This window comes from Ciconia boyciana, chromosome 10, assembly GCF_034638445.1.
Source record: "Ciconia boyciana chromosome 10, ASM3463844v1, whole genome shotgun sequence".
Taxonomy (NCBI): domain Eukaryota; kingdom Metazoa; phylum Chordata; class Aves; order Ciconiiformes; family Ciconiidae; genus Ciconia; species Ciconia boyciana.
In genome coordinates this window covers 8,673,772-8,698,638 of record NC_132943.1, presented here as the reverse complement: position 1 = coordinate 8,698,638, position 24,867 = coordinate 8,673,772, and the positions used below count along the sequence as shown (strand labels likewise).

At 39.1% G+C, this 24,867-nt stretch overlaps 1 protein-coding gene across 1 annotated transcript in view; it reads right to left on the bottom strand.

Moving 5' to 3' along the window:
* NCKAP5 (NCK associated protein 5) overlaps positions 1-24,867 on the bottom strand; it is a 400,045-nt gene that overhangs the window by 372,174 nt on the left and 3,004 nt on the right. Inside the window, exons 2-3 of the mRNA XM_072873993.1 lie at positions 14,206-14,388; positions 7,813-7,941 (exon numbers count right to left, since the gene is read on the bottom strand). Of these exons, the coding sequence (XP_072730094.1) occupies positions 7,813-7,881 (69 nt within the window). The 5' untranslated portion in view covers positions 7,882-7,941; positions 14,206-14,388. The remainder of the gene's footprint in view (positions 1-7,812; positions 7,942-14,205; positions 14,389-24,867) is intronic.

Genomic DNA, 24,867 nt, shown 5'->3' with positions numbered 1-24,867 from the left:
TACCCTAGATGTACTGCTGTGCTGGTAAATTATGTCCTTAAACCCATGCAGACCACAGAACTTCCCACATTATTAGCATTAGTGATACAATAACGTCAGTAAAGCCTAAGCACTGCTGTCCCACACAAGTGGTTTCTCTTTTCTCCTCACCTCTCCCCAGCTTCTCCTGTGAACTGACCCCTTCAGATGGCTCTTTCCTTTTGTGTTTTCTTGTGCCTGACATACCAGAGCTCCTGTTCTGATTTCCACTTTATTAAAAATGCAAATGCAGACAATTCTATATTTTAGGCTTTTCCCTAGAAGTGTGCAAACATTAACCTATTAAGTTAGTAACACTACATGTACTTCATTGCTGTTCTTTCCTGTATTCTGTCTTCTACCTCAAAACACCACACTTGTGACCTTTATTAAACCGTTCTCCTTGACTTACGCTCCCCGCTGTATGCACTGAATGTTATGGATGCTTTAGCTTGCCTCTGCAACACATTGTGAAAACTGTTTGAGGCTCACATTCTGCATGTCTTTTCCAGCGCTGCACCATACTTTTGCAGTGCCTGATTACACCCTTGGCACGTGCTTTTCTCCTGATGGTGTATCCAGCTGAATAAAATTCTAAATTATAAATTCACACAAATTAAAAAATCCAAGTTTTGAGAGGACTGAAAATATTTGCAGATTCATAAGGAATTTGGCAGCAGTTTTAGGTGGAAACAAAAAATAATCGGGCTACAAACATTAGAACATTAGCCAACATCTGACTAGGCAATATTTTTAATGCCACCTTTCATTTCAAAATGCTGGGTTACGTTACGTCACACAGTGATGTTAGATATTTGTGAATGTCACAGTCAACTAGCAAAAAAGTCAGGGCTATTCCCTTCACTGAATTTAATTCCCCACATACAAAGAGTTCCCCTCCTGCCTTGCTGACGCAGCACTCTTCACAGCTTTGCTATAAGTGGCACCTTTCATCTGAAGATATCAAAGCACACTACAGACACGTGCTAATAACAGACCATTCTTAGAATACTTATGAGGTAAGAAATTATTATAACCTCCAATTTATTGATGAGAAAACTGAATTAGAAATTTATTAAACTGAAATAGAAATTGATTAGAGGTCACAGATGTAGGACTTAACCCCCAAACACCTGGCTCCCAGCCCCATGCGTTATTCACAGATAACACATGCACACTTCTCAAAGGTCTCCAATTCAACTTAGCGTTTTTGCACATGACGCCAATACAACCTCAGGTAGACTAGATGAAGGTATTACTCCCACGCCCCAGTACAATTCATTATATTACACTGCTACCCTTATTACAACAAAGTGGTGTCATTAAAGCTAATCCTACAGAGCCCCACAGGAGCGTGTGACCAGAATGAAAGCAGCAGGGCACAGTTCATGAGCCACCAGAGAAGCACTTTACCACAGCTTGCTTTCAGAAGTAGAAGCTTCATTTTAAATAAAACAAAAACTTTTGCTTTGATAAATGCTGGCTGCTTCAAAAAGATATTCTGTTCTCAAGTCTCCCCAGCTAAATGCCACTACAGCTGTAAGGGCCAACCACGTGTGTAGTCAGGCTAGGAATTATCCACACAAATAAAGAGCACAGCTTGAAACATTGACTTTTTCCTGATCAAAAGGGTCTGGGAGACAACTGGACAGTTTGGATCAGGCAAAGGATAGGGCTTGTATTATGTTCAAAGAGCACCCCAGTGAATAGAGTAGCCAATGTGGCCCTGGTGGCAGTGATACGTTCTAACACTCTCCTCATCCCACACAAGTTACTTAAAAGCTTAGCTTTGGGTCTATTTAGGGTTTGGTTTTTTTCCATTTTTCTTTTTGTTGAAGAACTTCTGTAGGGAAAACCTGAAATACAATCAATCCTTTCATTAGCTTTTTAATGCCATTCCTTGTCTAAGCTGCCTCCCCCACATACCAAATAATAAATTGCAAATATTACCACAGAAACCTTGTCACATGAAAAACATCTTCATTATACCCGTACTAAGGAAATATATGCTTTAATCTTATTAAAGTACAATTTTTACTTTTCTATGTGCTTTCATATTAGTTTTCTTCATATATTTTCATCTGCAGTGAAAAAAAATACAGAAAAATCCCTTTCCATCCTGCTTTTACCTAGTTTCATTCACTAGTTATTTTCAACTACATATACTGAAATGAAAGATTTAACATTAAAACATCATTCATTAATAAAGTTTAAAATCATGAAATATTCACACTATTTACTTTGTAAAGCTGTTCTTTTTAACAAAATGTAAAGGATTTAAGGATTTAAGCCACATAAGGCAGGATGTTCTTCAGAACAATCTATTTCTCTTAATAGCCATATATGCCAGTCTAAACAGAAAACAATCTGACATGGAGCTATGTAACAGCTAAGCAATGTATTGCAAATAAATATATTCCATCAACATTATGAATTTTGCAGTTTATTTACATTCTAAACAGAAGTACTGTGGCAATAACAGCAATGGCTTTGGTCTTGATTTCTTACACAGCAATCCAGAAGGACATAGAGTTCCACCTTGTTCTCCAATTGCTGTCTTGTCATCTTATAACCGTATATAATATAAAATATATTTACTAATGTCATAATAATATGATAGGACAGAGACCTGTTATTTAGAACTAAAAAAGAATCAGAGATCTTCTTTAGTCCTCCTACCTCAAACCAGCTTGATTTGCAGAGTTATGGTGTTTTAACTGTAATCAATTTGCAAAAGAAAACTTTATAAAACCAAAATACAGTAGCATCACTTGTACAACAGATGAAACAATAAGGTAGTGTAAAATTATATTGAAACTGTAAAAAGTATATCCTTCTTGGGTGGTACATTTTGGCTTTTAAATATCAGGAAAAATTACAAAGATATTTTCTTTAACTGATCTCATAGGATTGCCTGTAAGAATTTTTATGAAGTTAATATTTCGTAATTGTTTCACCTGAATATAAAGCTATAAAACATTATTGTCACTGCAGGCTTACCTGCTTCATCTGCAAATGCAAATGAATGTCTGGGTGTATAAAAAATCTCCAACCTGTTGCCAATATTGGAAACCTACAGAGCAATAACAGCCATCGGCTATACTAAAGATTTTTGGAATAATACCTGTGATATTATGACTAAAAGCTGATAGGGATCTTATTTCATTGAATCGAACAGCAAGACTTCCCTTTGACCTGAGCATCTGTTGTATTGATTCCTCTTTTGCATTATCTGGCAGTTCTTAACAGCAGTAGGATTCTGAATCTTGATAAAATACATGGCTTCCAGTAAAGCATTAATTCAAATATCCATGAGGCCCATAATCTCTCACTAAAAAAATATGTCCTATGAAGCACGTTCTATGAACATATTTGTGCATCTATATTTTTTAATTTTAAAAAGGTTTATTTGCCCTCTTTGTAAAGCTTATTCCCCAAGACACCAGCTGGAAAGGGGTAGAGTAGTATATGAAAAAACACTGACCTCTTCTCCTTTAGCTGAGGTGATCAAAAAGTAGTTACTGTGTCTGTGGTGTAAAGAAGAGTGTTTTATTGTCTATGAAATTTCTCACTGACATGTTGTTTGAAGGATGTTTCTGAAATGGATCCTCCTCATTTGAAGCCTGAAATTCATTCTTTGATGGGATAGGCCTGAATACAAAACACTCTGATGAAGTTTATGTTCATATTTTGAAGGCCCAGATCCATATTCTAAGGAGTTTGAAGCCATGTCTTTTTTTTCAGAACAATTCTTTCCTTTTCTCACTCTTCCATCAAATAACTTCATAGCCTATATATTCAGAGTCTAAGAGATGAGGGAGGAATAGGGAATTTTTTTTTTGTTTTAAACATCACTATGCAATACTTGTAGATTAAATAATGGAAAAAACATTCCAGAAGAAGATTACAATCTGATGCAGATGGGAAAAGCAGCACAGCCAGGCAGGGTGAGGAATGTTATCAGAAACGCCTATTTGCATCTCATGGTCCAGAGTACAAGAGTAGAAACATGATTCCTTTAAACACACAGAAATCAGAATTCTTTCTGAGATACGATAATGCTGGAAGACTCCACCAAACAAGGAGAAGCTGTTTTCGAGCAAATCAGGGCCAGATTTTCCAAGCAGAGTGTCCAGCCCTGAATGCCTGAGAGGTTAAACACAAAACCTTTGGGAAGAGACACGAGAAGAGAGACGTAAGGACTTGCGCAGGCAGGGGACTGGACTAAAACATAGTGCTCAGATGGAATATGGTAACAGAGTGGATACAAGGGTAATTAAGACAAACATACGATATGAAGGCAACAATTAAGAGGAGGTATGATAGAATAGGAATTTGGGGAAAGTGAGAAGAACACAAAGTGCTTTGTTTTGCACGGTTGAATTTCATGGAGTCACAGGGCATCCAGCGTGATTTACTAACAGGCTGCTGAAGGCACTAGAATCTCAAAATATCTCTCCCAATTTGTTTTGAAATAATAGCTGGCAGTAAACAATGACCAGTGCTCACGTGTTTCTAATTAAATGTATGGACGACACTTTCTAATCTAGTTATACATATTCTACTTAATATAAAGCTTCAATAGACACTGACCTGTAATATACAAGTACTGAAAATGGATGTATGCACTAAGAAACTCTACAGGCAAGCATAATCTGTGAATACCACATGTAGCAAAGACATTGTTTTAAAACTGGGTGTGTCAGCCTGATGATATGATGGGTTTCTATGTTCAAAATATTGAAATATTGCAATATTTCTTTCTTTCACATGTTTCCTTCAACACTTTTGCACCAATATGGGCTAATCAGCCACAGATCTTCAGCTGGCACATATTACCATAAATTCATTGACCTCAAGCCACTGCCTGAAGACTGTTTTTCAGCTGTGTACAGTCTCCCATCCTACTTACCACTTGCTGAAGAGCAGGGAGAAAGCATCACCTTGTCATACAGCCACAGTTTGTTTCTCCTCTAATTAAGTCCTTATGGGCATTTTAACATGCAGGTAGCACTGATTATTACACAAAGCACTTCTGACGGTGTTACACACACAATATTCCCTATAACACTGGCAAATGTCTCTCTCTCTGTTCCCCTCTTACTGATAAGAAAGGGTAAGAATTAAGCATAGTGCACTATCTCAGCTATAAATTAAGTCCAAACTAGCAGTAGGTGGGACTGGAAGCCAGAAATACCTAGTTCCTTGTTCCCATCCACACAGCAGACCATGTTGTCACCTCAGGGAAAAGAAAATTTCTATCTTAATGCATTAAGCAAAGGCTGAATCTAGTCCATTACATCAGTGAAAACATTTAGGGAAAAACAGTACTGATTTGCCATACTAAGCAATATCTTTGTGCAAAATTCACAATTGCTAGCATTTCCCTTAGCTTTCAGTACACAGTTTCTATGAGTGTTCTTCTTCAGATAAATATTGATAGTTCGTGGTCGTTTGTTTGGATCGCAGCAGTACATTTTAGCTGCAGGATTTAGGCTGGAGTCTGTTTTGGGGTGTGCATGCCTAGAACTAATAACAGAGGTTGGCCCTGGGAATAAACACAGTTCTGAACATACGAAACCTGCCAAATTTTGTTTGACTCTGAGTGTATTAGATAAAATTGTGAGTTCATACTAACCCTACCTCCTCTGCCCACAAGCTAGAAGACAACTGAAATAGTTTTAATAGCGCTGGGACCATGACATGGCCTGCTGAGTGCGTGCAAGCTGAGAAGGCAGGTTTTGTTGCAGGCTGAACAACCTGAAAACAGCTACCTCTCACCATCAGAGCACTGAGCTGCAAGGTCTGAACAGGAGGGAGCTTAGACAGCTTCTCATTATGGTACCGAGATCAGCTCTGAGTCTGGGGGAGAACTCACTACTCATCATAACTTTTATTTCTCTCTGCAAATTTTTATTTTTCAAAATAAAGGGTTGTAATTCATTATCATAGGAAACTGCCATTTCAAAGCTAAGGAAAAGGATGGACCCCTTTCGAAACATGCTCTGCACATTTCTTCACTGGCCAACTGACACTATCTAAGAAGTATAGACCTGCTAGCTAAGGCCTAAGGGAGAAGAGCAGAGTCCTCTAAGGCCTGCAGAGCTGCAGAAATCTGGGAGGGACGGAGGGAGGGACTGCTCTACTGACCCCTGCTAAAGAGCACAGCAGATGAAAGAAAGGCATCAATGGATAGACTGAAACCTGCTTGGTCCATATCCACTGCTTTTAGCATGTCAGTGGGCTTTTTACTTTAAAAAAAAAAAACAAAACACAAAACACAAGTATAAACATAAGATGAAGGAAATTACATAGTTGTAATAATGTGTAAAATCCAGGGTAGAGTAATCATCTTAAATTTGCCTGAGACAAATGGGCACCACAAATTAGGGCAACACATTACAGTACGGGGATACAGAAGTCAGACCAAAGAGATGGGACACGAGAGTTTCTACTCCCTAGGAGGTCTTTGTAGCCTTTTTGGTAGAGAAAATCTCAACAGCAAGCTGCAGTGCGGGTGAGACAGGAGTGGTTGGCCGGAGTGGGCTGTGGGCAGCTCACACAATGGGGTTCACACAGGCGTGGAAGAGGCCTTGCTACCCAGGATAGCAGGCAACAGGGCTCTGGGGTCCCACAGTCACTACCTGTGTGTAAAGAGATGTTACAGGAGATGAGAAATATCTGCTCAAGAAGTCAGAGATGAGGACTTCAGATGACTATTGGTACATTCTGGGAAGGGAGCGTTTGGTTATTCTCTAATGTCCTGTTAGCTTGCTGCTGTCCTTCCCTCTCATTAATCAAGTACTGTTTCATGAATTGACTCGTTATTATGAGTGAAGAAGTACAGTTCATTGGGCAAAGTTTAATATTTGTGGCTTTCGTGTGAGGAGCCAAACCGTTGTTCATTAGTGACCCCTAGAACCTGAACCCAGCCCTTGCAGCTACCAATGCCAAATCCAATTGCTCCCAGCACTTCCCAACATCAATCCCAGCAATACGAGTACTCAAAAAAAGAGGCAGCTCTACTATCAACACCCAGGAACAAACTTCTTCCTCAGAAGACAACCTCTGTGAATGTCAAAGATGGCATGGGTTTCCTTGTTGCTCTCAGCTTTGCTTGTTTCAGTATTTGTCACACTAGCATGCTGAACACTTGACATCGGTGTGTTTATCCTCTTACACAACTGTTCAACATCTGTGAGCATTTTCCAGTCATGTATCCATAGTATAGCTATAAAAACTCCTTGCTAATCTCAGTCATCATTTGAAAACATTAACTAAAAATAAATCTAGAATACAATCAACTAATTCAAATCCTATGTATAGCAAAACCAATTATTTTACAGCATGTGGCATTTATGTTTCTCTTTCAGGTGATATTACAGTAGTTTATACATTCGCTATGGTGAATAAATTTTTCCTAGTATCCTCAATAGTAAAACAAGCATTTCTGATTAGATGACCTCAGCTACCTACAGCTCTTATACACTAAGTATATAGCAATACTGAGTGATCTCACAGAGGCTGAGTAGGATTTTAATTACAAGTTTGGTATATTTGTCTAGATTCCTTTCTTGTGTAAATCCTCTGAATTCAGGGACATGCTTCTATATGCTGTAAAATTCCTCCTGCACTTTTGCTCTGGAGAATCTTAAAAAAAAAAATCACAAAAGGCTGTGATATTGTGATGAATAAACACCTTTAAAATGTACATCATTATGAGTATTGCCTCTTAACAACTATATTTTATGACAGAAGATATATTCAGTAAATTCAGTAAATATTCATACTTACCACAAGACTGCTGTCCAGAGAAAGTCTTTTCCCAAATTCCCTTTTCTGTAGCTGTCTCTTTCTCTCCATAGCTGAGGTTATTTGTTTTCCTTTTGATCAGCTAGAAATGTCAGACTGTTTCCAGAATCACTGCAAAAAAAATTAAATGCACATTTCAATATCCTACTTAACAGTTTCTGTCTTTCATCATTAACTTTGTAATAACCCAGCAGCTAATGACTTTGTGTCTATAGTAGGCTGTGTTCCAGGAACAAATTTTCTGTGCCAAAAAAGCTAAACTCTCCAGACAGAAATATTACTAATATGTTTGGGTCACTTCTCAAAGACAAAAAAAAAATTCTGCTACTACTGTCTTTATCGATACACCCCATGTTTTCATAGTCTCTTTTGAACTGGGCTCGGAGCTGGATTTGCAGAGCCAATGAACGACCTGGGGCTGGGGAGGGAAACATTTCGTTTCACATTAATTGCGCTCCTCAGTAAGCCCTACTTGTTGGCACATCTGTGCTGCTACTACGATGTACAAATTTTGGACCTAATCCTGAAGAGTTCTAAAAGCTTTCAACTCCCATTATCCTTAATGAGAGATGAATGCCCTCAGCACTTTCCTTACATTTTTAAGGTCAAAGATTCTGCTGTGATAATCAGACAGTCCCACTGCCTGTACAGAATGGCTGGGGAACTTCACCCTGTAAAGCTCTCACAGAGGGAATTAGTCTTTCCAGTTTTGTAGGGTTTGGTTATTCCTGCTGATGGTTTCTACTAAAACCAAGCCACACCTTACAAGTAACAACTACCAGCTCTCTCTCCTCCTAAATATTCTTGATGATATATGTATTTCAAAGTTTTAGCTTGTATTTTAAGGTAATGTTTATTGTGTGTGATTCAGGAACATGGGCAAAGGTAATGAATTTATTCAGGATTTACAGAAAGTAGTAGAATAATAACAGAAATCAGAATCTAGCCTAAATTAAGCTAGGCAGATATGCTCTAAATACAGAGCCAAATACAGGAATTTTCTCCTGCATCTTACAGTGACTGCATTTACTGTATCAGAGGGCAACATCCTATATCTCTTAATCTGGGCTAATTCCCCTTAAGGACAAAGAGCTTTCACTACAAGAATTTATCCACAGTTTTTAGTCAAGATTTGATGTGGAAGCCTATTTAAAAACATAAGTCTAGTAAGGCTGAGATATTCATACACCACTACTTAATGCTAAACCTAGAGAAATTAATTGCATTTGACTGAAAAACCAAGACTAAGCAAGAGACAAATCTGTTTCTGATCCTTTTTACTTGCTGCAAACAGCACCTTCAGTCCCAAACACACAGGTGATGCATGAATACCACTGGGCTTGGCTGTAGGGTAATGCAGCTGGCATTCCCAAAATAAGCCTTGCATGTGCCCTCCAGATGTATTTGCATGCCTATGGATAGACTTGACTTCTCATGCACCTGTGAACAATCCCATCTGTCGCTGTGGCGATATCAAGCAGATAAAACCACCACAATTCTTTCCTCAAGTTGTCCCCAAATGCTCTGCCATGAGGGCACACAGGAGTCAATGTGGGCCAAGCACAGGCTGCCTGCAAGGAGAGCAGGATGCCCCAGGCTAAGCCTGCGAAGCCAGCTGGAATTCTGAGAGCTCCCAGAGGCACGCAGACTGGGATCATCAGGTACAATGTGGACATCACAACTGGGACTGCTCTTGTAAAACACTTCCCATGGGGAAACCGTAATTGGTCCAGCTACCAAGCCATCCAGTGGTAAATTCAGCCTTCTATTAAACAGCACCTGGTGTCTCCTACACTTGTTTTGTACTTCTGGTTTACACTTAAGCAAGACCAGAATTCAGGCCATTTTCTCCAAAATAGATAAAAATTAGTCTTTATACATATTCATCTAAAGAACACATGCAATGAGAACACGTACACACAATGGTAGGAAAAGGTCTGTTATTGCACTGTGATCATTCCTTCCTTGTGTTTTTTTTCCAGGTTTACCTGTAAGCCCTTGCTTCCTTTCTGTAGTACCAATCCTAAAGCTACACACACTATTTAATTCAGCTAATAAGGAATCTCAGTGGTGTGCTATCACATAATTACCATTGTTTCCTGATTAGCTATCACGTCTCAAAAGAAATACCACAACAGATTTGAACACAGAGGCAATGTCTTACACTGTTCTTATGATTATGCCAGAAATTAGCAAAAGAAAGACCTTATGTAATCTTTATATCATTCTCCTATGCATTCATCATGCCTGGAGAGCATGACTTCCACAAGGGAGCCTTTGTTGATCAGTAAGCACGGAACCACTTAGGAGTGAGCTAGTGATAGCTATGGCTGGAGCAAATTATCCCCGTAGAAGGTCAAGTATTTAATATGAATAAGTGCCTGAAGTTTCTGTCTGCACGTATTTGGCAGAACCACCCCAAATTCTAGTTTAGAAGTAAAAGGAGAAAGGATTATTATTAATTATTCCTATGGCTTATATGCTATGCTGCCTTGGGCACTTCAGGGAGTGGATTTACTGTAGCCCTACCTAGCACAGCATGTGGACTTACTCATGTAATGGTGAAGCAGACTCCACTCCTTCCCACACACACACCATGGAAGCTCAAATCTCTGGGCATGTTACCATTAGCAGGCTGTCACAGATCTCTCCTGAAGAGTTAACAACCTAAGGCTGAACCCACTTAAAGTTTTGAATCAAAGGTAATTATTGGACAAGATAATACAATACATCACCTGTACCAACATATGCTTGTGCCTCAAAGTACCCAACTCAGGAGGCCTTTAAAGAAAACTAATCATCAGAGTGAAGTACTTAACAAAAACAGAACAAGTTTCCAATGAGGAATGGTCATTTTTGTGCATCATACTGCATGTCACAGAGAAAAAATTACCCTCCCAGGTAAATCTCTCTTCCTCTGAGACCAACCAAAAGACTAACAACAATTCAAAATGGAGGTAACACATCCCCCGGGAAGCTCAGCAGAGGAGAATGATTGACCAGATGAAACAGTCTTGAAATGTAAAAGCACTGAGAATCAGTTTGCCCAATCATCAGAAATACTATTTTTGTGTTACCAAGAGAACAGACTGTAGAAATTTATCCACCTTCCCTGACTAATTTGTTTGTCGACATCTTTACAGCGGAGACCCCAGTGATTAGCATTCAGACCTTGGCTGTCCCATTTAGCTCAGCTGAACTGTGAACTATTGCAAAGTCACTTCTGATTTATGGTGTCTTCACTGATACTGCACTCACATATGTACATCGCCAAATCTTTGGGGACACATCTTACAGTTCTTTGTGCTGCAGGAAATTTTTCCGCTGTAGGACTCTTCTCTAAGGGACTATAGACTTCATCTGTGCTGAGCATACTAGGGAAGGCACTGAAGTTAGAGGCACTCGGCAATTAAGCCTGTATCCTCAAGAAGTGTATGGGGATCAGTCTAAGAGAATGCAGGTCCCAGATGTTTGCCTACTGTCTTCTCAGTTTTGCATTGAGCTCAGGGAAGAAGGTTTTGTATGGACACAGAAAAAACTCTCACGGGAAGACCTAAGTGGGATCTTGCTTCTAGACGGTATACCCTCACTGTTCATAAAGCCAGCAAGCCAGAGGCATCAGCTTGATTACTAAAGTGCAGTATTTTTAGTACTCAATACAAGAATGTTCATTACTTCAGGAGATGGCTCTAAAACTATGCCCTGGAGAAATGGTGTGATTAACATAGAAAAGCACTCTCTAAAATCTATGCAAGAAATTTCTCGCATTATAATACCTTCTTCATTTCTAGTAGTTACAAAGGATGATTGATGTATATTGCTTTAGCTGATGAAAACGTATAACATTATATTCCTTAGATAAGCATCCAAGACATTTTCAGACAGTTTGAAACTGCAGTTACATTTCAACAGAGCTATGCCAACATACACCAGCTGGGAACTAGCACACAGTATATCTCTTTGGTAACTGGAAATGGACTGTATTTATTTTTCTGTCTCTTACAAATTAGTATAAATTTAGCAGTTATGACACGTGACAAAAATGACAGCTCTGCAAACTAGCATCCTTTCATTTAAATTCAGAATAGATATAATGCAGCCTCCCCTCCCTTTGCTTTGCACACCTTAACGCTGCCAGAACACAAAACACCCGTAGGGCAGCAAGGTATTCCCTCTCAGCAGTCTGCTTGTCTTTCTGAGGTGTTAACGAGAGGACAGGTTTTGTGATGTGGACATCAAACTGTTGGGTAACAGAATGAGGCCAAAGTTACATAGTGATCACCTTTAAGCACTTTTTTCTACTCTGATAGTCCTGCTTGCTCAACAGCCATATTTGAAGGCTGAAAGGGAATAACCAGAACTGGTATTATCCCTCAGCAATGAATGGAGAAGGAAAATAACATCACTAGCAGAGGTCAGGAAGCAGCTATGAGAAAGTAAAAATTGTCATCAATGCAAATGTTAGTTAGAATGAACAGGTGACCTAAAGGTGAAAGATTTTGTATCTCATTACCAACCTCTGGAGTGATTCAGTTTCCTGAGAACCTAATTGAACTGAATTGAATCCGACATTGTCTGGCTATGTTTCTTTGGCTGACTCTGGTGCTAGCACCGATGTGCATATGCTTGCTTTTGTTGTGATATTTGTAGGAAAAGGAGTAGAAATAAGTATGCTACACTTTGTCTGGGCCTTCTCACAACTGGAAGAAAAAAAGATTCCAGAATTATGAACTTGATGTGCATTCAACAGATCAAAGATTGTCCAGTTCCATGAAAACACTATATTTATCTTCCCAGACCTAGGCCAGTCAAAAATGCTAGGTTTGTACTAAGCTTTTTGAGTATTTCCCTTGTTTTTTAAAAGGGTAGAGTGTTCAAGCCATCAGAGCAGTAACAGTAGAAAACCCCACTTTCAAAGATGAGAAATTCTGCCTAGTGATTAAAAGTGAGCCACGAAAATGGTTTCATTACCACACTCCTCTCTCTCCCCATCATGGTATTTAGCCTGGTCATGACTAAGTGATAAAGTGGACAAATAATTCCAAAATTCTCTTTTGAGCTGATGTTTCAAACTTCAAACTTGGGAAATAGAAAACTACAGCGACATCTGCATTTATGCAACCTGAAACTTAGCTAAATGTTTTTTGTTTCGCCCACAGTGTATTTCATAGCAATGCTGTAAGCGGGGCCTGCCTGCCTAATGCCCAATACTCCCAGGTATTTGCTTAGACTGGTCAGCAGTTTGTTAGCGCTAATATATGCATTGTACATTCACACCCACTGGATTAGGTTGCTATTTAGATAAGCAAGCCGCATTTTTGCGGAGAGGGAAAGAGAATGTGCCATGTGCCAGCATTAATGAGTTAATTAAATTAGAAAAATTCCAGTACAGAAACCTAAAATGCTTAGATAAGTAGAATACTATGGGAATTACAAGGCAGCAAACACAGTACTGCTGTACCATTCTGCCTACATATCTAGATATTCTGACAGGTTTTGGGAAGTTATATTAAAATAAAATACATCAAGTCAGTCAGAAAATATCTAGATAGAAAAAGACCCTTTTCTAGTCCTCTTTTTTTGTTTTCCTGTGGGATAATTCATTTTTATATACCCCAAATTTCTTACAATCTCTAAAACTGTTCCAAAGATCTGTTGGATCTGTACAGGCAGCACACAGAGCCAGCAGTGCCCTGCAAGTTATTTTATGATCCAAAATACTCCCTAATCCAGTAGTCCTCTAATTCTGGTTGAAAACTGTCCAGTGGTCATCCACAAGGCCATGATAAAGTAGCCCCAGGGAAGTGTGGGAAGGGCCAGAGCTAGACAAGGAACCTTCTCATCTTTGTTGTGATTTGAGTTAAGTATGATGACACTGACACATGGCGGTCTACAAATAAACTGAAGGTTAATTTGAGAGCCAAATGCTGTGGATCTCTCCTGCCCTCGCCCCATCCCTTGAAAGGGAATCAGTAGAGCACATAGGATGGTCTCATGCAATTTTTGACTGGTGATCACCCGCCAGCAAAGAACAGACTCACAGCATTTCAAATAAAGCGTCTCAGCTACTAAATTCCACCCTGTTTCAACCACAGTTTTCAATACACATTTATGCTTTCTTCGTGCAAGATAATCTTCCATTTATTCAGCAAACTAAACAACCAGTAAAGCTTTCTATAGCATTGCTTCTAGGATTTAAACAAGTTAAGATTAAGGGCTTAAATCTAGCAAACCTATCAGTGTGCTCAAAATAATACCAGAAATTTCAATAAATCAGAAAATAAAGAATATGGCATTAAAGATGTTGTTACTACGACAGCTGTCAAGATGAATTGCATGAGAAGCATTTAAAAGATTTATATCTCAGTATCTCACCAGGTTAATTAAATGGATGCATGCATTCATTTAAGAGGATAAGGTGGGTTGCAGTGACACAAAATGAGAGGGCACAAGATTACATTCTTTCAGCATTAACAAGAACGGGTTGAACCGATATCATTTCCGTATTCTGTAATAAGCATGATTCATCCATTGCCATTTTCAGCTCTCATTTTCTTTCTGGGGAGGAAAAAAAAAAAAAAAAAAGACTATGAACATTTATAGACTAACATAATCAAAGCTTTAACCTTTTCAGCGTTTTCTGTTTGGATTGGCTTTCCATTTTTATCATGGGGTTCCAGGGCCATGCCGCAGGGAGGAGAAGAATCGCCAGTAAATTACACCAAAGAATGCTGGAAAGGTCAAAGGATTACCCTCCCCTGTTTGCTTTTATGGGACACATGAAGTATTCATATCATGCAATAAAATTATTGAGACAAAAATGACGAAAGATAAGCAGACAGAAAGCATGAATCTGTTGTCAGGATAACAACTGATCAGCATGGAAGAAAAGGATATATTACAGTGTTATCATCAATAAAAAATAGATTATGACAATGGTGTTTGTGTATCTTTAATTTCAGCACTGAAACCAAATCCTTCTGAACGTTGTTAAGACCTGCAGCCAAGAAAAGGATATCCAAGCAAAACTGAGGCTATTCAGGCTCAAGAAAACATTAGATCCAAAGCTCCCATTTCTCGGGTGAGTTTCTAACCACTCATTATTATATATTATTTGTTACTATATGCTATTATAAGTTATATTATATAGGTTATTATATGGTAAAGATGGATTCCCTTTACCATTCAGCCTCTTCCAGCAGAGTTTTGCAATCTAGGCTGTTAATCTGCAAAAGGCATGGTCTGAACACAGCTACAGCATCAGCTACCTCTGGGGGCTTTAACACACATTCGTCTCCCCTGAGAACCACAGCACAGCTTAGGTCAGGAACAGGCAGTTCCAGACACCTGGAGAAGGTGAACTCCAGGACCTGAGGAAATTCACTTGGGGAACTGCTAGTATTCACACACCTAAAGAGTCATGTGGAGGTTTTGAGGTTCAAAAACAAATGTCCCTTTTATATCCCAATAAAGATGCCTCTGGCATTTTCTGGCTTAAGGCTGCTAAATATGAAGTGCTAGATGCAACTTCTGTGATCTAGTACATCATTATTAGAGCTAGTTTTTTCTCATGGTAAAATTGCTGGCTGGCAGCAGAGTGCCAAACGGGAATCTCATTAGGTTTCAAACACTAAATTACAAATCTTCATCAGAGGAAGTGGCATCTGGTTCAGGAGACCAAGAAAGATAACGTACCAAATTCATACATGTTCATCTAGTATGTTGCAATGTTGAGAAAAATGCATGCAATTAAATCAACATCTGAATTGATCTGACAGACAACTAACTGGAGGGAAGAATTTAAAATATACAGTCAAGTTTCCTACATATTGCTCGGTTTGATTTGTGTTTCCTTCTAATTTCTCTTTCATTGGTGCAAATCAAGGCACTACTCAAGAAAGTCCAAGAATTTCAAACCTACGTGTAAGGCCTGTATGGGGGTCTCTGCTGGAAGCAATGGTAGATTACCAACTCAATTTTTGCAACTAGAACTAGGAGCTTGTGAAATGTGCCTAAAGATCCCTTCTTTGAGACAGATGCATTTCAGTCAGCATATCTTCTGCCTGCCCATCTGTCCTAATCATAGTCCAGAGGGACCACTAAAAATCATCAGTTCTTTGTGCACGCTCCACCCCTTCCACCTGCACTGCTAAAAGGGATGATGGTTGCAACAGTCACAGGATGACTCTGATCCAAGCATGAGCCTGTCAGACACCAGAGGCTGAGTATACTTAGGAGCTTTTTGTCGTTATTACCTCTCTTGTTTCTCATTCACTCATTTTGCAGTTTGTGCACAATAAAGTATTTTGCTACAAACATTTTCTAATAGTACATTTTGGTGAAGGAAAGCAGCTTTGTGAGATTAAGTGTCCCAAATGAATGCTACTCAGTTTGGTCCTCCCTGGCAGCAGAGATGAAAGGAATGAAAGATCATTTATTTACTGATGTATTCCAGCTCATGGATATGAGGAATTATTAAAATCATCTTAACTTAGTGATAGTGTTCAGACATCTGGTTTTACTCCACAGAGCACTGGGTAAGACTTCAAAGTGTTCACATGGCTCAAAGGAAAACGCAATATAAAATAAGTATTGTAAAAATATTTCTTCAGTTACTAGGAACATCTTCAGCACCCAGCTCTGCACATCCTCCTTAGATAACCAAAGTAATTTGCATTAGAGGGAATATTTCAATGTCTAGACTGCAGAATTTGTTTCTAATGAATCTGGGGCTTTGTGGATTGTAACATGGTGTCTTACATTTCACCTTGCTGTGCAGGCACTCCCAGTGGACCAGGGCCTAACCTTACATTACAGGCAATAACTTTATAATGAAGGTACTAGTTCAATAACAGCCCAGAAAAGAAGCTGAATCAAGCTCATAATCCCTTTCTGTCCTATGAAAAATAAGGGAGGATGAGGTACAATGTCAGCCCTCCATGATCCAGGAAGAGGGTAACTGAGAAAGGGCTCATCTATCTGCATAATCTGAAAATAGCCCCTCCACCCCACCATGACTAAAGTCCACCCTGGGGAAGAACAAGAGGGGAAAGACAGTGCCAATCTCTTCCAGTGCCAGCCAAACTCAGAACTCTGAGTCCGGTTTGAAAGACTGGACTGTAGCAGGGGAACGAAGCAAGAACATGCAGCCTCATTAGGCTGAACAGCTCCACGTGCTTCCCACACAGGACACCATGCATATTTTTATCAGAAAAATTCTTCATATTTTACTCATTTTGCTGTGCAAATACCGCCACTGAGTACTGTTAGGCCAGCCGTAACTACAGCTGCAGCTCCTTGGACTCTGCGGTCACCTCTGTTCACTGCTACAGACAAGACACATAAGAGATATGGTACTGGAGCTGAATTTGGAGGTGTCAGAACTAACTTAGCTCCTGTAAGGGTGGGCACTAAAATCCTTCAGCTGGCTCCCCAGCTGTTCAGCCTTTGCAGAAGTTAGAAGTCTACTCTAATTTCAGCCAACTTAACATCATTCAAGGATCAGACCCAAAAGAATTCAGCTCCAGCGTTCCTAAACACACTTCAGGGATCTCTCTCCCTCACGCTCACAACAGAAAGGCAACAAGGTACAACTCAGCTCTACCACCTCCAGTTTTGTTGTGAGATGTATTCCCTATACATCAATGAGCATACATAAAGAACACCACCAGAAAGATTTCCCCAGGCAATTCAGATTCACTTTATTCTTACACAACAGAGCAGGTAGGACTGTGGGATATCGAGACCGCAAAATTAAAGGGAACAGATACACATTGATTAAACTCCATCTTCAGCTTATGCCCAAGAAAACTATTATGAAAACATTAAAAATGAAAGATGTTCTGTCCTCATCCGTATTTCCTTAGACGGTGACAGAACACTGAACAGTGCCAGCATACCGAACAGCCCTTCACCTCTTTTTTCTCTGCAATTCCAGAGTGATCTCATCTCAAATGCTGAATTCAGTTCTGGGCCAAAAGGATACAGACAAACTTGACGGAATTCAGACAATAGCAGCAAAGACAATTAAAGTATTGACTTGGTGGGAAACAATTAACAAGTCCCTTCATAGTAGTTTCAAACAGTGACAAAGAGGAGACTTAAAATGGGAACGAATTACCATCTACGCAAGTTGGAGGAACGTATACTAACACTTGAGACAGTGAGGAATTGATTAGGTTATTGACAATAGGCTGAAAAGAAATAAAGAGGAGGAAATGATGCTGAATATCTGAAGAAATTACCTAAAGTGAAATCCAATACAGACTGATTCCCAGAGAATCAAAGGAACACTTGTCATATAAAAAAATAAGGCAGGATGAAGTACAATAAAATATACTGAAAGTGAGGATGCTGCCAGGAATGAGTTGTCTGAAGACCCCGATGGGGAAGCAAAGAGCCCTGTCTCCCTTTCTTCTCAGAGTCTCTCTTTATACATTGCAGTGGTTGATCCACATTGGAGACAATTAGAGTGAAAGGCTTTTGCTTTGGGGGGGAGCCACTCCATCCTTGTCCCCGTGCAGCAGCTGCTGGCAGTGCTTACTCCAGCTTCTCAGTGTGAAGACTGCCTGTCACACACTGATTTCTAATTTTTCCGTCTGCCAGAAACTTAATAAAAATGTAAATTAAAAAACATTTATGAATTTCCTACTTAAAAGGTTCATAACTCTCCTATGTTTTATGTCATTCTACCAGTCTTTAACTCATCTGCACTCAGTTCTACCAAGTGAAATGGGAGAGAACATATAGTCCGCCATCACAGATAATAATCCGACACATTGGGATTATGGATACAGTACTATCCAGAAAATATTAGAAAGAGAGGAGGCATACTATTAAAATTCTCTAGTCTCTCTCTCTCAAGCATCTGTCTGTTTCGTATGCAAAGTAAAAATCATTAAACTACCAAAAGTAGCATAAAAGAAAAAAACTACTGACATTTCAGAAGTTCATCATTCACTAAAATCTGAAAGATATTTTTGCTTGCAGTAGCAACAGTTGGGTTGGCACAGGATTATTCTTCCACTTTTTCTTATAGAATTCACATTAATGACTCAAATAGGATTTTTTTTCCTTATAGTGTTTCCTGGAAGTAGTGCCATGCACGTTTAGATAAAGCTTTTAAGACTATAGTTTATGTGCCTCCAGTCTTGGAATAACTGAAGTTATACAATATTACTTACTGTTTAGCTTGAGTTTCAGCTGGGGAAAAAAAAAGTATTTCTAATGCAGAAGGGGAAAGCATTAATACACTTGCATGTTCTAAGTGATCCACTTTAAAATTCAAAGTGTATTTTGAGACTAAATATAACCTTTTAAAGTATTTTGTTCTGCATAAGGTTTATTAATTTGGGACAGGGGGGAGAGAAACAGTTTCGGACATAAGCAAGGAAGAAAGAAAGAAAGTGTATTTGGTTCATTTCAGGTAAGCCCTAAGTGTTTGCCCATATTTTGAGTTGGATCCCTGCTCTTGAGTGGGTGTTTTAGGTTGATTCACTAACTTCAGCTGTCTCAGTTTCTCCGCTATACTGTGAAGGTAATAACATATAGTATATATAAAGTGCCATTTACAGAATAATTCCTCTTTGTCAAAGACTTTAATAGTGAATCTTTCCATTAGTGCTGCTGCTCTGTGTCATTACTTTTCTCTGTCTACCAGATGTGTACATCACTACGTACCCCAACAGGGGAATGATTCTCTCGCCAAATTCTGCACAATGCAGCAGAAGACACTCAGTTCTCATTCACCTCTTGGCTATTCTGTCAAAATAAATCTGATTGTAGAAATGCAACTAGAACAGAATTAAACCCAACAAAAAGGCAGAGAAGTCTGCCACCAACTAACTGAAAGCAGCTACGTAGGCAATGAGCCAGATATCCTCAACTCCCTCCACAGATTTAAACCCAGCTCCCCTGCAGGGCAAACCAGGAAGCATTAAAGCAGCATTTAAGAAAAAAATTTAGAACAGCCCCCCTTTTTTTCCTGTAATAGTTGGGGCACTTAAGCAGGATGCTGCAGCCTTTAGTGCTGTTCACCATTGGTTCTCCCTGTTGGCTCACAGTGATGTTACCTGGAGCTACCGGAGAGAAGAGAACCTCTGAATGGTACTCTAGGAAGGGGAAGAGGAAAGAAAGGAGAAAGCCAGGCAGGGTCTTCATGGGACTTCTTGCCCAAGGGTGTGTCCTAAACCCACAAGAAAGTGTCATATCCTTCCTGTCTTCTTGGGTGAGGTTCCTTTGAGTTAAACTTAACCTCTGCTTTGCCTCACACCTGGGTAAGCCACCCCATCTCAGCTGAGTATGATAGGAGCTAAGGGGATCTGGCCTCCTACTGCTGTTGCTGAAGTTAGATACCTCAGGGGAGGGTCTCAAATATGCTCACTAGAGTTATAAATTCTTGAGCTATGCACCCAAGCTCAGAATCCCCCTGTAATGCACAGGATCCAAACCGGGAATTCAGGTAGAGAGGAATGAGTAAAACAAGTGAAGAATAACTTGCTTCCACAACAGACAATAGCTAGTAGGTGAAAGTGAGACTTTAGGGCTTTACTAGGGAGACAGAAAGATTGCCTCCCTACCAAGGGCAAGGAAAACATTGCCTAGGGTTTGTGGTATACACCTGCCTCTGTGTTGTCAAGCTGCCCATGGCTGTGTACCTTATGAACCATTCCTTTCTCAGGGCTCTGCTGAAAACTATCATCTAGTCAATAAATTCTTATCAATGTCTGTTTAAAGCTTTTTCTTGTGACAAGAGATTTTTGTGGTAATCAAGAAAAAAAAGCAATTCACTTGATTAAAGATTGGTAAATATAAGTGACAGAAATGGTTTCCTATGAACATTGTGATGTATTCCCAATCAATAACACCATGACAGAATTGCAGCTTAAGGGAAGGAAGTTATTAGTTAGATTGTGCTACTGTTGTCTCTTCTTTTCAGTTCATTTGGTGCTGTCTTTCATTTACTTGTGCAACCTTAAAATAAAGATGAAGATCTTAGTCTTAAATGTTAGGGCTAACAGCCAGTGACATAACAGAGAGCTGTTTATTAAAATGTTAGACCAGGTTTCACTTTAATACTTTCCTTCAGTAGCAGCTACTAGCGGATGTTAAAAATCCTTAATGATTTGGCTGAACTTTTAGTAATTTCTAAATGTTTCTCATGTGTAACTGCAAAGAGCACCTAGACCTTTTACCACCAGCATAATATGGGGATTGGATAGATCTGATTATTGGTAATTGGGATTTTAGCCCTTCACCTCGGGACGAGTGTTTCAAACTCAGACCAGGTTAGTATTGAATAAAAGTCATTTCCATCAGCTGGCTGTTCAGTGACCTCTATGAAATATTACAAGTTGGTAGTGGACAGGTGTCTATATAATTAAAATACACTTTGCAAGCACAGTTGGCACCCTGGAATTTTCTTATTACGAATCCATAATCTGCTCCCCCAGCTCATAAATGGAAAGTATTCAAGAGCACTGAGATGTCATTTAAAAACAAGGAGGATACAGTGTTCTTTGTTAATCCCACAAACAAAGTACCTCTGTTTCTAGAGCAGTTTTGAATCCCTGGACAAATGCTTTTGTGCACTGAAAAGATTATTATTCAGGCTAATAAAACTCCTGAATTGTAAGTAAAAGATCAACTTTAAAAACTGATAAAAACCTAGAGCCCTGTAGGTTATATGGCAAAATCTCACAGCCAGTGCTATGTATGGTGTTCATTGTAAAGAGAATATTTCCACACAGTATCAACAAAGCAGAATCACACAGGATGTCCCGTATATCTATGAATCTGCATTAATTGAGTCAATATTCCCAGACATCCACACAGAACTCAAGTATTTTTGGCAGCCAAAAATACAAAAAGGGTTTTGACAGGAGAAGGTATGCCCAATCTCAACACGAGGTGGTTTCTCTGACTAGGAATCAAGGCAAGTTTTATGTTCAAGTAGGATTTGGGGGATGGGCAGGGGGAACAGCACAATATTTTATGGCTTTTGAATAACCAAGCCCACAATTCAAGCCTCAAGCCTTTAATCTGTTTCTCTTCTTTAACCCATTCAGAGGTTTTGTCAGAGAACGTGTGAGAAAATGCTCTCCATTGACTTTGCTTAGTTCAGAATTAGTATAAGAAAGCAAGGCAGAGCACTTCAGGCTGAGGCCCTACGACAGATGGAGCTTCGTAGAACTGTGGGACGTTCAGACACTATCATGGAAATCTTTGTGGACTTGCCAATGACTCACATCTGTGTCAATGAAAGATGTAAGGAAAACATTATATGGAATCCAAACAACAGGGAAGGACATTTAAGTACAAGTAAATACCCAGTAGGGAAGGATATTTAAGTACAAGTAAATACCCAGTAGTGAAAATACATGTGCAAGATGTTTCACCTCTCTAAAAAGAAGCATTGTTTGGTCTGACCTAGTTCAAGATGCTAAAAGATTTAAGAACATAAACCAACAGTTGCTAAGCTTAGCACTGTTGTGCTGTAGAAGGACTATGGATCCACCAGAGAAAAGACCCCTCATCTCAATGTGGGAACACAACAGAGAAGAGATTAGTTAACTCAAGAATCGAGTAACCTTAATTTTGTGAGAAGGTGAAAAGAGAAAAGAACCACACAAAAAAACCCACAAGCAAATCCAAACTTTAATGGTCCTACTAGGTCCTACTGGGAAAGCCCTACTAGATATTTTCTCCTACTAGGAATTTTCTTCTTAAACTGGTTTCCTCAGCCACTAATTTCCTCTGCAAGTGGCAACTGAAATATAGGGACAAAACTACTGCTAAACAAATCTCAGCATTTACCCCTCCAGTCTCCAATTTATATGCATTAAAATTAGTCTGCTTTTTACATACATTTCAGATGGAATGATTAAAAGCAAGAGGAAAAACAGGAATGTGTGGAATCAAAGCAAGTATTCACGCACCCATTTTTAACATGTTTCTGTCACGTTGTCCAGAAGAACATCTATAACCTGCTCAAACTGAACCACAAACCCAAAAAGTTAAAAACTGAAGACAGCCACCGTTAACAAATTGCAGATGCATAAGACTCATCCAGAAAGACCTCACAAATCAGCAATGAAGGGAAGAGAGAGCAAATCATGCAGAAACTATTTAATCAATGAGTAAAGACAATTAAAACATCTGTTAATCTTTTGTGTAGGTTATAATTAGATGCTGCAGAGGAGTAGCCTTTAAGGGGCAGGCAGGGAATCCTTTAACATCTGCTAGAAGGGCAAACACTGTGCAATAAATGACTTTAAATGCAATCAGCAAAACGAGAGCTGTGCAGAGTTCACAAAAGGCCTGTATAAAAGATTGAGGATAACAAAATATTTTGCCAAAGGTCAGCTCCTGCAGCACTAGAGCCTGAATAATGACTGCTAGTTTAGAGGCCGCATCAAAAACAAACGTGATTGTACCTCTGAAAAACATTTCTTTTCTCATTTGTGTCATTATAGCAAAAGCACATGCTGCTGCTGTATATCACGTTAGCTTAATGACTTATTAGGGCTGTATCTATCAACCTTGAACAGTTTAGAATAAACAGGTAGGTATGATGTATTTTAAAGACCAGAATTCAGTCTAATTAGACTGACACAGAACTGTGTTGTACTGTAAGAGTGATGTGTTTCTGATTTTAAATAATTAATCATTCAGTAGCTTCTAAAAAGTCCAATTATTTACTCATTTTGCCCTTGAAAACAACCATATGCTTTAAGCTGTAACTCACTGAAAATGTGAGACCAAGAGGGAGTTATTTTATCCAGTTTAACACAGCCCTCTACTGGCAAAATAACCCCCCAAAATCTTATCACTATGAACCATTTTGTCAGATCATTTCACAGCAGCAGAAAAGATCCTACATTTTACAGCAAAGTTACACCAAATCTTAGAAGACAGCAGTGTAGATTGGAGCTTTATGAATTTGCATAAATTAAGCCATCGCTTAGTCTCTCTAGAGCTCCTGCACCAAGAGCACTACTTCCTTTTACCCAGCAGATGCAGCTCTGGGCATCACCAGAGCACTGAAGAAAAAAGCCAAGTGCTCATATCTAGTGGAGTAAGTAATTTTAGAAGCAAATGCAATCCTCTCACTCATGTCAAGCTATATTCCTCAAGGAGTGCCACTGATTCCCAACAGGATCAATGCACACATGTGATTTCAGTTTGCACAATTAGGTAATACTTAGTATAAGCGAAGCAAGCACGATATAGTCCAGCTGCAAAAAGAATACTATTCACAATACAAATGCTAACTATGACCAAAAAGCAACTTCACTGCAAAAGAATTCCTGCTTCCTTCTTTTCTCCACCATTACTGAAAATCCACAGTGGTGATTCAACACAACTTCAATCAAAGCAAAGCAGACAATGAAATTTGCCTCTGTTGTTGCATGCAGTAATTAACTCTTCCTATTTGTATTATGTCTGAGCAACAAAGAAACAAAAGGATATGGTAAACTGTTGAATTTAACAATTTAGATAATGACAAATTATAATAATCAATTAGCGCTGTCAAAGAAAACAATTTGTGACATGCATTTGATTCTGCACAGGCCTATTGTGCGTGCACACTATCCAAGGCTAGTTTGGCTCTGGAAAACAAATAGTGTTGTCCTGTGGAAAGCTTGCATCAAACATGCAGTTGTTCTTGCTCTGTCAGTACTAATAGACCATTTTTCAGCAACATAATTTTTATCCACTGCTTTATAAGCCAACCTGCTTTTCAGGGTCTGCAACATTCATAGCTCATTGACAATATTACTGCCAGTTTCCAGAAGCCACTGCTGCTGCACAAACCACGTTTATGTGATTCACCTGAATGCCAGTCAATGGAATCATAAAAGATTCCAAGTATTCTTCACATAATAGCTATCTAACTTTTCATCCCCAAAACATCATGACTAATTTATGTAACCATCAGGGAATACCCAATGTAATTCAGGTTTCTGCATGCTACATGAGCGGTATCATTAGACAGTACAGAACAGAGTATTACAAGTGTTAATGGTTCATGTTCTA